The 13,490-nt window shown below is 35.1% G+C and overlaps 1 protein-coding gene across 6 annotated transcripts in view; it reads left to right on the top strand.

Moving 5' to 3' along the window:
• NR2C1 (nuclear receptor subfamily 2 group C member 1) overlaps positions 1-13,490 on the top strand; it is a 55,992-nt gene that overhangs the window by 26,629 nt on the left and 15,873 nt on the right. For all 6 annotated transcript variants that reach the window (XR_008991947.1, XR_008991946.1, XM_036891258.2 and 3 more), the window contains exons 10-11: positions 3,681-3,802; positions 13,050-13,189. Coding sequence is in view for 4 of the 6 variants with exons in the window: in XM_036891258.2 (XP_036747153.1) it covers positions 3,681-3,802; positions 13,050-13,189 (262 nt within the window). In the remaining 2 variants the exon portion in view is untranslated. The remainder of the gene's footprint in view (positions 1-3,680; positions 3,803-13,049; positions 13,190-13,490) is intronic.

Here is a 13,490-nt window from a genome sequence, read left to right on the forward strand (position 1 = left end):
TTTTCTGCCTTTGCATTTAAATGAAAAGGAAAGGTTTAAGACATATAGAAAGAGGACCCATTGCAAGAAAGAATTGGAAGTAGTCCACCCTTTTTTATTGTTGATGTTGGTCTTCACAATTTTTGATTCTGCAAATACTTGTTTTGAACAGTTTAATTAGGCAAATTAGCACTTTGTTTTTTGTCTTTCTGGAATTAGCTTTTTTCCATCCCATCTTTGACCTGCCAAGCTCTGGGTATCTTCAGAATCAGCACTATAAAGTTTCTTGCTCTCCTGAAAAAGATAGCTTCTTCTTTCATTCTTGTTTACAGACTGTGAAATCAAGAGTTTTACTTTTCAGTGACTTCCCAGCCCAGTACCTTCGTGGTTAATTCTCCCATTCAGGTTTTATGGTCATGAATTTGAAGACCTGACATCTATAAACAAAAACTCAATTCTCTCTTAATTGCTGAGCTAAAAAACATTTTGTTCCTTTCTTATATATTTATGTACGGTGTAGTTCGCTGCATGATTTTGTGTACATTCTTTCATTTGAGCTTTACCACAGTCTGTCAGGAAGGTTTGGGTTTTTGTGTCATTTGAGAGAGAAAAGAAATTTGGAGGTTTTCAACGTCATGTTCAAAGCTTTCTAGACAGTAAGAAGAAATGGTCTAATGCACTTTGATTTTGATACTGAGAAATCAGACAATAGACTATTTAACATTTTTATTAAACTTAAGAGTTTTTGTTGTGATTTCATAAACTTCATCCACTTGAGTCTTAAACAATTTCCTTGTACAAATAATCAAGGGGAGTAATGTTCCCATTTAGAAATAAATGAGACAGAAGTAGGTGATTTCCAAAACTGTTGTCTTCCAAAACTGCTGAGGTATTACCTCAGCATTAGCATCACAGTTCTTCTAGTCACCATGTTGGACGTTTGGCAGTCATTGTCATCGTCCCCATGCCTCACTCCCCTCCATTTCCTAACTGTATCCAAACCATTCTATTGTTTGAATTTCTCCCTACCTCTTCACTTTCCTCACTGTATTTTAGGCCTTTAAAATTTCTTACTTCAACCGTTAACAGTAATATCTTTGCTTCCAGTCTCTCCTCTCCATTTTGTTATATGCACTGGTAACAGAGTGATACTTATTAAAAATCAATCCAGTTAGTTACTCTGCTACCTAAAAGCCTTCAATAACTTTGCCACTGCCCATTTGAGGTAAAGTCCATGACCTTTTAGGACCTTCCACATTCTGATCCAGTTGTCCGTCATTTCTCAGATGTCCCAATCCCTTTCTTAGCCCTTTCTATATCTCATTCAGTTTTCACTTGATTCTTTTATTAAGACTGCAGCACTTAGCTTAGTGGCTCACAGTGAAGTTTCAGTAAATGGTTGCTGAATTATAATATGTAACCCAGAGTGTCACCACTAATTAATGACAAGTTGGGAGTAGAATCCAGATGTCCTGCCTCAAGTCAAATGATTTTTTAAAAGCTTTATCATTCAGCCTATTATCAGTATTACATATAGAAACAGCTAAAAAGGTAATCATAGACAAGTAATAACTTCTAAAATAGCGAAGTTTAGTTCATGCCAACACTCTTCTAAAAAATTATTTCACTATACTATGTGTGTATAATTTGAAAAATGTGTATAATTCAATTTATAAAAAGTCCACAGACATTTTGCAGAAGCTTTAAAACCTTTGTAGTAGAAACTTTAACCTCTATACAAAGGAAAAAATCTTTGTCTTTGTAATCTGAAAGACTTGCTAAATAAATTTTTGTTTCTTCAGCCAGCATTTGCTTTCTAATTCATAATGCTGGAGGTGTATCTTAAAGAAAATTAAATATGTAAAACAGATAAATTACTAGACATTTCCTCTCATTACAAAATAACAGTCTTTTAAATAGTGAGTTCCTATATATTGCAAACGATTGCTGTTCTCAACATTCTATAACTTTTATCCCTTATATCCAATTTTTACACATCGTATTTTATTTGTTTAAAAGCAATTTTAAACTATTTAGCAAAGAGTATTCTTTGTTGCTTTGCATCTTATTCCTCCCCCCAAAAACTAGTAATCTGGTAATTCCCCAAATTTTTCGGGCTTTTTTTCTCTGTTCACCATAGGCAATTCTGAAAAAGGTATGGTAGTCCCCAATTTGTTTTATACTTATTGTATAGAAACAGTTGCATCCTAGTAATTACATTAAAGATGTTCAATATCTGCTTACCACAATTCTGTGTACTGTCTTAAATAACAGTATTTTAATTTACTGCTCCAGTAAGCATTTCCCAACATTTAAAAAAATTATCTTCTCATATGTGGAATTTCAACTGTTAATTGCCCCTATTGTTATATTACTGCCCACCATTTATAAATAGGTAAACCATTTGTGGCTAATACTGGAAAAAGGCAGTTAATTTTTTTACATTTTTATCTAACATTTCTAGAGAACTTTTATATCATTTTGATGGAAATCTTTTGATCTGTTTGGCATCATAGACACCTTAGAGAATCTGGTGAAAGTTATATATATCCATTCCCCAGGAAAAACACGTAATAGCCCACCCCAGAGGTAGCCTACCACTGCTAACTGTGGCTCTTTCTGAAAGGACTATGTCCTTTATTTTTATATATGCATAAACATTCTCTTTCTCTCTCTCTCTTCCCCTTTAACAAACGGAGTCATCTATATATTATTTTGCATTTTTTCCACTTAGATACCTATGAGATATTTTCTCTATACTGTTACATCTCAGTTAGATCTCAGTTTATCCCAATAATTTTAATACCTACAGGTACTGTGTAGTGTGGATTATTCTTTACCTTAGTGAGGGAAACGTGCATTAATGTTTCTTATAGGTAAAATTATATTTCATTTATAACAATGAATGTTCTCTTTAACAAGATTTTGAAAAATGCTTTTAGAAATGTTTTAATGTAGGATATATATTTTCAACAGTGGTCACACATTTAAAATATCTAAGAAAAAATACATAAGTAATAAAATGCCTATTGGTGATCAGCAGTACAAGCTGACAACCTGTGAATTATTATAGCCACAGACATATTTTGTTTTATTTGTAGATTAAATGGGGAGACTCACAGAATCTGCTCTTTGAAAAATTGAAAGAGCAGGCAGTACTGATTCCAAATTCCTGTGTTTTTATTGTGTTGAATTCCAGTCACAGTTGTGCACTTTACATGGGAATATGCACTTCCCATATGGCACCAGCAGGCCTGCTTCACCCACAACTCACCTTTCCCTATAAGCATTTGAGTTTGTTATCCCCATAGTCTAATGAAAGGGATATTTAATGTAAAGGATTACTCCTTAAACTGAATTTGTGGTATAATGTTGTTAATAAAAGGAGGAAAGGAGAAGGCACATTGTTGACCAAGACAGAAAATAACATTTAAAAACACAACCAGATAATATCATGGCTGGTATTTATTAAATGGGATTCTGCTTGTCTAAGTATTGCTTTATGAGCAACTGATCTACTCATTTATTCTAAATCCTATTTTTAGTTATAAAACTGAGTAACTTGGTTTATTTCAGCATTTGCCTTTTGGTGAATAAATGTGACTCATATTTGATATGTATACATTCAACTTTTTGAAAGGAAGGGTAATTTTAGAACTGTCCATCATAAGATAATTTACCTCAATCCCTGTTCACACTAGCTCACCATGCCTTCTCCAATGCCTGAGTACCTGAACGGGCACTACATCGGGGAGTCTGCCTCCAGACTGCTATTCTTATCAATGCACTGGGCACTTTCAATCCCTTCCTTCCAGGCTCTAGGGTAAGTGTTTTGAAGTCCTTGAATATAAATATAATTTTGTAGCACAAGTGTCCAGTAAGCAAGAACTTCTATTTTGAAAGAATTTGCATTAAAGGAAAAAAATGGCATAACATTATAACTTTAAATAAGTTGTATAATTTATATGACTAATCATGGCACCTAGTATTTTCTGTATACAGTTTTTATGTGGGAGAGTATTCATGTTTCATAATTTGACTAAGCTAACAGTTCTCATGAATATATGCAAGTGGAGCTAATAAATCAGGGTCAGCATTTGTAATAGGCTGTCTTTGACTTAAAGATAAGGAGGCTATGGATGTGCAAAAATTGTTTCCCTCCCACCACCACTTTTTCAGTGTTCATCTAACACATGTTATAAAGAGATGAAGCTTATATACAGTGAATATGTTGAAAAACAGAAATAATTGTTTTCTAATCGTGTGATTACCAAAATGGAATGGGGATAGTTTTCCCATAGTACCACTATTTTAATTTAGAAGTTTGGTCCTACCACTGAAGAGCACATCTATATTCAGATGATAATGGAAAATGATCTGCTATAAGAAACCTAAGCTTTACCTGAAGTTTGCCCAATTTCTTTATATTGCTTAAAGTAATTGGTATAAAGAGGCAAAGAGATTAAGGAAATAGTTGAGTCCATAATTAGGAAAGCATTTTTCTAGTTCAGAATCCTATTCACCAGTATGATTTCATAAACAGTTCGCTTTTATATTCTGTATGTCTGTATTCCCATTTGCCAGAAAGGAATAATAATTGTCCTTTTTTCCTACAGAATATTTTTAGTATAACTAGGAAACATTGTAAGACTTTATTTAAAAGGTATATACATAGAACCCAACTATAATTTGGGTTATTAATCAGTGTTGGATATACCATGTATTAAATCATGCATTTAACTAATACAATTACACAGACTAAAAGCCTGACTTAGAATGGTTAACCTTTAAAATGATTGTTAGCCCTTTCTCTCAATATAACATTTAATTTTCAAAATTTTTCCAGTCTGTTGAAAAAATACAATGTGAATTTACATGCTATGCATTTATTTTAAAGCATTAAGTATAGTTCCCTAAACTTGTAATTGGCATACTTATGCCTTGAAAAATAACCTGGTGATATTTTTTATACTAAGCTGTCAAATTATTACAGCTAAAACAACAAAAGGAAGGATTTTTAGGAAGTGATGTAAACTCCTTAATAAGATACTTCTTTTAAGTGTGATTATCCTATGGAAGTAATCCAAATATTGAAGAACCCAAAAGTAAAGTTTGAGGTTTCCAGTTACAATATAATTTTATAGTGCAGACACATTTCCCTGTGATCTGTATTGAAAATTGGTTTTAATGTAACAGTCAAGGACATAGTAAGAATTTACTATTGGTGTAGCATTTGAGGCCATTAATTGCTACATAAGCTGTTATATATTATCCCTATCTAGATAATTTTGAATTAATCAGGTGGATGAAGACTGAGTTTTAATTATTGGAAATATTGTCATGTAGCAATAAAAGCTGAGTCTCCTAGAAACTGTCATTGGTTGCATTTTTATCTCTACATACAAAACTTGGAAGCAGAGCCTTAATTTAACAGAGAAAAACAGACAAGCAACATGAATCATTTTCTAAAAGTCGAGTTTGTTTTGCTTACTTTAATGGAGGGGAAGAATAGCTTAAAGAATCTTAAAACAGTGGGTGGTTAATATTATTTGTATTTTATAAGACTTCTGTGTTTTACAAGGATGTTGCTTTTCTGTTTAAGATGGGTAGTTTCAATATCTACAGGAATTCAGTTGTTTTTCATATCTACCTGTATAATTTATATAAGTGACTACATGGCAGTAGATTCAGTTAGGGCCACTGGACATGATTTATCTGGAATAAAGGCAGCAGTCCTTTCTACCTAGAGTCTTAGAACCAGAACTTCCAAGACACTGCTGTTTGCTACAGGAAATTTTCTTTGTTGAATAATTTAAGAAACCTTCCATTAATGCTAAGCCTGAAAGTTCAGTCTTTTAAAGTCCCACTGAAGCAATGTAATAGCTATAAACTGTGGTTTGAAACCAGCTCTGTTGCCGTATCACTGACTGTTTTTCTCTAAGGGCTATGCCTTCATTTCAAACAGATGCTGCAGGTAAAGTATGGTGCCTTGGGTTTATTTCTATAGAAGCCAAATGGTTACTTTATCCCCAGGGATAGGTGACTTTAAAAGTCATATTCCTTTACCAAAATAAATAGTATGCACAATTATCTGACCTTGAATTATGAGTGCTACATACAATACATATTTTAATGAACATTAATACAGTGCAGTAGTTAGAGAAAAATACCTATACCTATTTGTAAAAGAAGTTGACTTACTTTTAAGCACTTAAGTTTTTATTTGTTAACGCTTGCATTGCTTTCAGTGTCCCTGCCTGAAACTTTAATTACCTCCTCTACACAGCTCCTTTGACTTTTTAAAGGAAAGATGTTTTGAAAATAGTATAATGTGACTACAATAGTTGTTTTGCGTAACAGGAAAAAAACTGGTAGCAAACATGTCCTTACTATCGCCATTTACACTGTTACTATAGCTTTTGGGGGTGTCTCTACTGAGACATTCGACTTTAGCATTTTACCTGCTAAAATTTATAATGATTTATAAAAGAGCATGTGCTTTGAACACCTGGGTTCAAATTCTAGATTTATCCATCTGCTCAATTTGTTACCTAACTAGGCTCCATTTCCATGTCTGCAAATTCTGAACACAAGTGCTTCCTTTGCAGGCTCCTGCACTGCTTCTGTGAGTAAACTTACTAGCCCTGTGCTGCTGCAAAGTAGATAGTGTTTGTTGTCTTCATTCTCTTAGGAACTTTCTTTTCAAAGGGGACTTGCTGTTTTCCTTTTCCTAATGAACTTTTAAAAACTGTATTTGAACAGCATAGCCAGCTATACTACAAGGATCTTTTGTTTTTTGTTTTGGATAAAAATATAAATAGATATCTTTCTATAACTGATCTCTGCACTTAGCTCTTCACTTTTCTTTCAGAAACAAGTGATCTGGTAGTTTATTCGTCAGTTGCTGCTTATCATCTTCTTCCCTTTCTGGATACTTCCGGCAGTTTTTGTGCTCCTCATCCTCTGTACTGGTACTCATTAACCTTTTGTCAGTCTCCCACAGCAGTGACAAAAGTACCACAAGATGTAGCACAGACCAGCAAGAGCTCTGATTTCTTTGTCAGTTCTCTCTATTCTTTTTCCTGTGCCGTTCTTAATAGTAAATTACCTCGGCTAGATATTTCCTCTGTAAAACTTGAGAATCAGAGGTTAAGGTGAAAACTGAATTACTTGAAACTTTTCCATCATGTTTACTTTCAGCCTTTTCCTCATGCTTGTAAAACTTGGAGTAATATTTAAGTATAGAAATATAAAGTAAAACTTTACTGTCCAGAGATAACTAACCCCACTGATAACAGACGTTGTCCTACCAGATCTTTTCTGTGCCATATTTTAACAGTCAAAGCATGCACATACAAACATCTTTGCCTTTCTTTTTTTAAATAAGGAATCATTAATACACAGTCTTATGAAGGTTTCACATGAATAACCTTTCAGTTTCAACACATTCATCCATATAAGTCCTCACCCACCTCCCTATCCCACCCCACCCCCACCCATTCCAGTCAATGTCTATCATAGTAAGATGGTATAGTAAGATGGTGGCCTTTATTATGTTGAGGCACTTGCCCTCGATACCCACTTTGTTGAATTTTGTTGAATGATTTTTCAGCATCTATGGAGATATCATGTGATTTTTGTACTTCTTTTTGTTGATATGGTGTATGATGTTGATGGATTTTTTAATATTACACCATCCTTGTATCCCTGAAATAAATCCCACTTGGTCATGATGGATGATCTTTTTGAATTCAGTTTGCTAATACTTTGTTGAGAATTTTTGCATCTATGTTCATCAGGGATATTGGTCTATAATTTTCTTTCTTTCTTTCTTTCTTCCTTCCTTCCTCCTTCCCTCCCTCCCTCCCTTCCTTCCTCCCTTCCTTCCTTCCTTCCTCTTTCTTTCTTTTTTGTGGTGTCCCCGTCTGGTTTTGGTATTAGAGTGATGTTGGCTTCATAGAATGAGTTTGGAAGTATTCCCTCCTCTTCTACTTTTTGGAAAGCTTTAAGGAGTATGGGTATTATTAGTTCTTCCTTAGATGTTTGATAAAATTCAGCTGTGAAGTTATCTGGTACAGGTGTTTTGTTGTTAGGTAGTTTTTTTGATTGCCAGTTCAGTTTCATTGCTGGTAATTGGTCTGTTCAGATTTTCTGTTTCTTCCTGGGTCAGTCTTGGAAGGTTGTATTTATGTAGAAAGTTGTCCATTTCTTCTAGTTTGTCTAATTTTTAGACATACAGTTTTTCATCGTATTCTCTAATAATTCTTTGTATTTCTGTGGTGTCCGTAGTGATTTTTCCTTTCTCATTTCTGATTCTGTTTATGTGTGTAGACTCATTTTTTCTTGATAAGTCTGACAAGGAGATTATCTATTTTGTTTGTTTTCTCAAAGAACCAGCTCCTGGTTTCATTGATTTTTTTCTGTTATATTTCTCTCAATTTTATTTACTTATGCTCTAATCTTTATTATGTCCCTTCTTCTACTGTCTGTGGGCCTCATTTGTTCTTTTTCTAGTTTCATTAATTGTGAGTTTAGACTGTTCATTTGGGATTTTCTTTTTTCTTGAGGTAGGCCTGTATTGCAATATACTCCCCTCTTAGAACGGCCTTCACTGCATCACACAGATTTTGGGGTGTTGATTTCATTTGTCTCCATATATTGCTTGATTTCTGTTTTTATTTGATCATTAATCCATTGATTATTTAGGAGCATGTTGTTAAGCCTCCATGTGTTTGTGGGCTTTTTTGTTTCCTTTGCATAATTTGTTTCTAGTTTGATACCTTTGTGGTCTGAGAAGCTCGTTGGTACAATTTCAGTCCTTCTGAATTTACTGAGGCTCTTTTTGTGGTCTAGTGTATGATCTGTTCTGGAAAACTTTCCATGTGCACTTGAGAAGAATATGTATCCTGCTACTTTTGTATGATGAAGTTCTGTAGAAGTCTTTAGATCTGTCTGTTCTCATGCATTGTTCAGTGCCTCTATCTCCTTATTTATTTTCTGTCTGGTTGATCTGTCTTTTGGAGTAATGGTGTGTTGAAGTCTCCTAAAATTATGCGTTGAATTCTATTTCCCCTTTAATTCTGTTGATACTTGTTTTACATATTTAGGTGTTCCTATATTGGGTGCATAGGTATTTATAATGGCTATATCCTCTTGTTGGACTGACCCATTTATCATTATGTAATGTTCTTTTTCTCTTGTTGCTTTCTTTTTTTAAAATCTATTTTGTCTGATATAACTACTGCTACTCTGGCCTTTTTCTCCCTATTATTTGCATGAAATACCTTTTCCATTCCTTCACTTTGAGTCTGTGTATGTCTTTGGGTTTGAAGTTAGTCTCTTGTAGGCAGCATATAGATGGGTCTTGTTTTTTTATGCATTCTGTAATTCCATCTTTTGATTGGTGCATTCAGTCCATTTATATTTAGGGTGATTATCAATTGGTATGTACTTGGGTTTTAGATTTTTGGTTACCAAAGGTTCAAGGCAGCTTTCTTACTATGTTACAGTATCTTAACTCACTTGTTACGCTATTTCAAATACAATCTAAAGGTTCTTTTTTCTCTCTCTTCTTTCTTCTTCCTCCTCCACCCTTTATATATTAGATGTCATATTCTGTACTCTTGTGCATCCCTTGGCTAACTTTGTGAGTAGTTGATTTAGTTCTTTATTTGCTGAATAATTAATTGGTCTACTTCCTTTACTGTTGTTTTATTTTTTCTGGCAAAAACTATTTAGCCTTAGGAGCACTTCCATCTATAGCAGTCCCTTTAAGATACACTGTAGAGATGGATTGTGGGTGATGAATTCCCTCAACTTTTGCTTATCTGGGAATTGTTTTATCCCTTATTCAAATTTAAATGATAATCTTGTCAGGTAGAGTATTCTTGAATGGACGCCCTTCTGTTTCATTGCATTAAATATATTTAATGCCCCTCCCTTCTGGCCTGTAAGGTTTCTGCTGAGAGGTCTGCTGATAGCCTTATGGGCTTTCCTTTATAAGTGATCTTTTTTCTCTCTCTGGCTGCTTTCAGTACTCTCATATTGTTCTTGACCTTTGCCATTTTAATTATTATATGTCTTGGTGTTGTCTTCCTAGGGCTCCTTGTGTTGCGAGATCTGTGCACTTCCATGACCTGAGAGACTATCTCCTTCCCCAGATTTGGGAAATTTTCAGCAGTTATTTCCTCAAAGAGACTTTCTATCTCTTTTTCTCTCTTCTTCTTCTCTGGTACCCCTATAATGTGAATATTGTTCTGTTTGGATTGGTCACACAGTTCTCTTAATAGTTTTTCATTCTTAGCAATCCTTTTTTCTCTCTGTACCTCAGCTTTTTTGTTTTCCTGTTCTCTAATTTGTATTCCATTTACCATCTCCTCCACCTTATCTAATCTACTTTTAAATCCCTCCATTGTATGTTTCATTTCAGGTACTGTATTTTTCAAATTTTGTCTTTGTGGAAGTCCTCCCTGAGATCTTGAATATTTTTCTGTAGCTCTGTGAGCATGTTTCTGCCTTTTATTTTGAAATCTTTATCAAGAAGATTGGTGATTTCAGTTTCATTGAGCCCTCTTCTGGTGTTTTCTTCCTGAGGTTTTGTTTGGACCAAATTCTTTTGCCATTTCTTTTTTTTTAGTGTTTCCTATGAAATAATAACTTTGTATAGGCGGTACTCTCTAGTGCCCAGAAGCTGTACTCTCTGGAGCTGCCGAGCACCTGCAGCAATGGCAGGGGTCGCATGAGAGCGGAACGAGTGCCAGCCCAGAGGAAAGAGCTCATTTTGCCTTCCCAGCTGTAATGCCTGCCTCCACTGCCAGGTCCAGTTGGCCAAGTGTGCCGGGAGGAGCCTCTGTGCTTCGTCCCTGTAGCTGCCATATGCAGAGCCACCACTGGCTGGCCTGGCACCATTGCCAGGGAAGCAGGTGTGCAGCACCAGTGTCTGCCTCTGCCTGGAGGACGGAGCGGCAGGCTGCATACCCCAGTGGGCTGCCTTGCCAGCCAGAGGGATGGAGCGTCTGAAGCTCCTGAGGGTTCCTAACCTGCTGGACTGTGTGCCAGAATGATTTTTGTCCACTCATTCCTTCTCCTGAGCAGTGAGCTCTGTGTAATGTTTGCCGCTTTAGCACCCCTCTTGTTGCTGGGAAGTCTTAAACTGCCAGCCTTTCTTTTGTCTTAGGGGGGCTGGTTGTGCATACCTGTTCTCCACAGGCAGCTGGAATCTCAGGTCTCTCCCAGTATTCCACCCATCTTCGCTTTCCAACCCCACTAATCTCCAGAGCACATACAATGTGGGTTGTGCTCCCAGAGCAGATCTCCAAGGCTGGGTGTTCAGCCATCCTGGGCTTCTACTTCCTCCCCTCCCTGCTCTGTTTTTCTTCCTCCCACCTGTGGGCTTCTGGGAGGTCAAGGGCTTGGATCCTGCTGGATCACGATTTTGCTGGTTTACCCTTTTCTGTGAGGTCTTCTTTTCCCCAGATGTAGGCAGTCTGTTCTGCAGTCATTGCTTTTCCAGGGTTAGTTGTACTTGCTCTATTTTTTTCTTTTATGTGATTTTGGGGAGGAGGTTTCTGCCTTCTCACACCACCATCTTTTTTTAGCTTCTCTTTGCCTTTCTTTTTACACTTCTGTGATGTACTTGTTCTTAATGTCTATATACATGTAAATTTACTCTTCTTCATTTTATGGCTTTATTATATTCATTTATGCCTTATTAGTAGACATTTGGGTTCTTGCTAGTTTTCCTTGTTAATATATCCAGTGCTACAGCAATATATATATTATATATATTTTTTTGCTTACCTGTGCTGTACTTCTATGAAGTAGGTTCTTATAAGTAGAATTGCTCTAAGAGGATGTACACTTTTCATATGTATTATCAAATTGGCCTCTAAAAAGATACTCTGCCAGTTTACACTCATTAGTAATGTATAAGAATGAAAGCTTATTTCCTTACACCCTCCTCAATTCTGAATTTCACCCATTTTTTTCTGGCAAAGGATAATGATATCGAGTTATCTTTTTTTTTTTTTTTTTGAGTTTGAAGTTGTAATCACTCTTTATAAGAAGAATTTTAAATACTGATTTTCTTTTTATTTAAACTTCACTTACAAATAGATTTCAGTTGCTATTAGAAATCAGGAATACACTAGATTTTTTTTTTTTAAGTTCTTCCCAATCTTTCTCTACTCAAATGTCACTCCTGAGAAAGGTGTCCTAGGCACCTTACCTGAACCTCTCCCTCACTTTCCAGTGCATTATCCTACACTATAGTAATGTAGAATTTTTATTACCGGTAACTAACAGTGTATGTATAACCATATACATAATTCTTGGGTATTTGCATTTCATAGTAATGCTGAGAAAGATACAAGACACATGGTTTCTCTGCATTTTATATAGCTAAACAGCTGAGTCCTGGGGAAGCTTATTTGCCTAATTTCAAATGGATAATAAGTGCATGATATAGGTTTAAAAACGCTGATGTCTGGGTTTCTATTCTAATACTTTTCCTACTCTCTCATGTTCCTGAGATTTCTTAAGTTCAGGGAAGGCCTTCTGGCCTTCTTATCTTACTTACTCCTAGCAAAATCTTGTATCTCATAGGGATACTAATATCCCATTTGAAACATACTTATAGAATAAGCCATTTCTCTAGAAAATGGTTGCTTACCTACCATCAAATACTTCTAATTGCCCTTTTTAAAAAGGATTTATCTGCATTTAAAGCAAAAGAAAACTTGGGAAAGTTTAATATGCTTTTGCTTCTAATTTTTAAAACATTATTTGTTTATATGAAATGTGGGATTAAAGCCCAAATTTTTAGTTTGCAGTACACTTGCAAATGTTCATATAAACTGGCTGATTGATTATTGAACTATTATTTAAATTTATAAGCCTTCCTCATCATTTGCAGTCATCTGTGCAAAACAGAATTGATCAAGCCCATGCCCAGTTCGTCGTTCTAGGATAATTTTTATTTCAGCAATAATTTATTTTTAAATATGTGAATCAGTTGTAAAGTTTAAAAAATATATATTAACATCTGATATGTGTTTGTTTTGTTTTAATAGGCAAGAAAACAGCATATCATTGGTGAAAGCTTATTGGAATGAACTTTTTACTCTTGGTCTTGCCCAGTGCTGGCAGGTAATGAATGTGGCAACTATATTAGCAACATTTGTCAATTGTCTTCATAGTAGCCTTCAACAAGGTAAAAAGCACCTTTATTCATTTCCTTTTGCAGGATATAAGAGGGGCATGTCAGTCTTATAAAGTGTTATGATTAAAGTTAGATATCTGATGATTATATTATAGCTACCAATACCCTTTTTACTTTGTCGTATTTTCATAAATTCATTCATCACCCAAAAATATTTTTCAATAAGAATACAATAAAATTGAAACAAGTACATATATAAGTCTGGCAGACTATTTCTGATGGCTTTGTAAATTTTTGCACTTGGGCATAGGTAACAAAGAGTCCAGGGTTAGCTTATACAGAGGTGACCAAA

This window comes from Manis pentadactyla, chromosome 10 (genome assembly GCF_030020395.1).
Source record: "Manis pentadactyla isolate mManPen7 chromosome 10, mManPen7.hap1, whole genome shotgun sequence".
In the NCBI taxonomy this organism is placed as follows: domain Eukaryota; kingdom Metazoa; phylum Chordata; class Mammalia; order Pholidota; family Manidae; genus Manis; species Manis pentadactyla.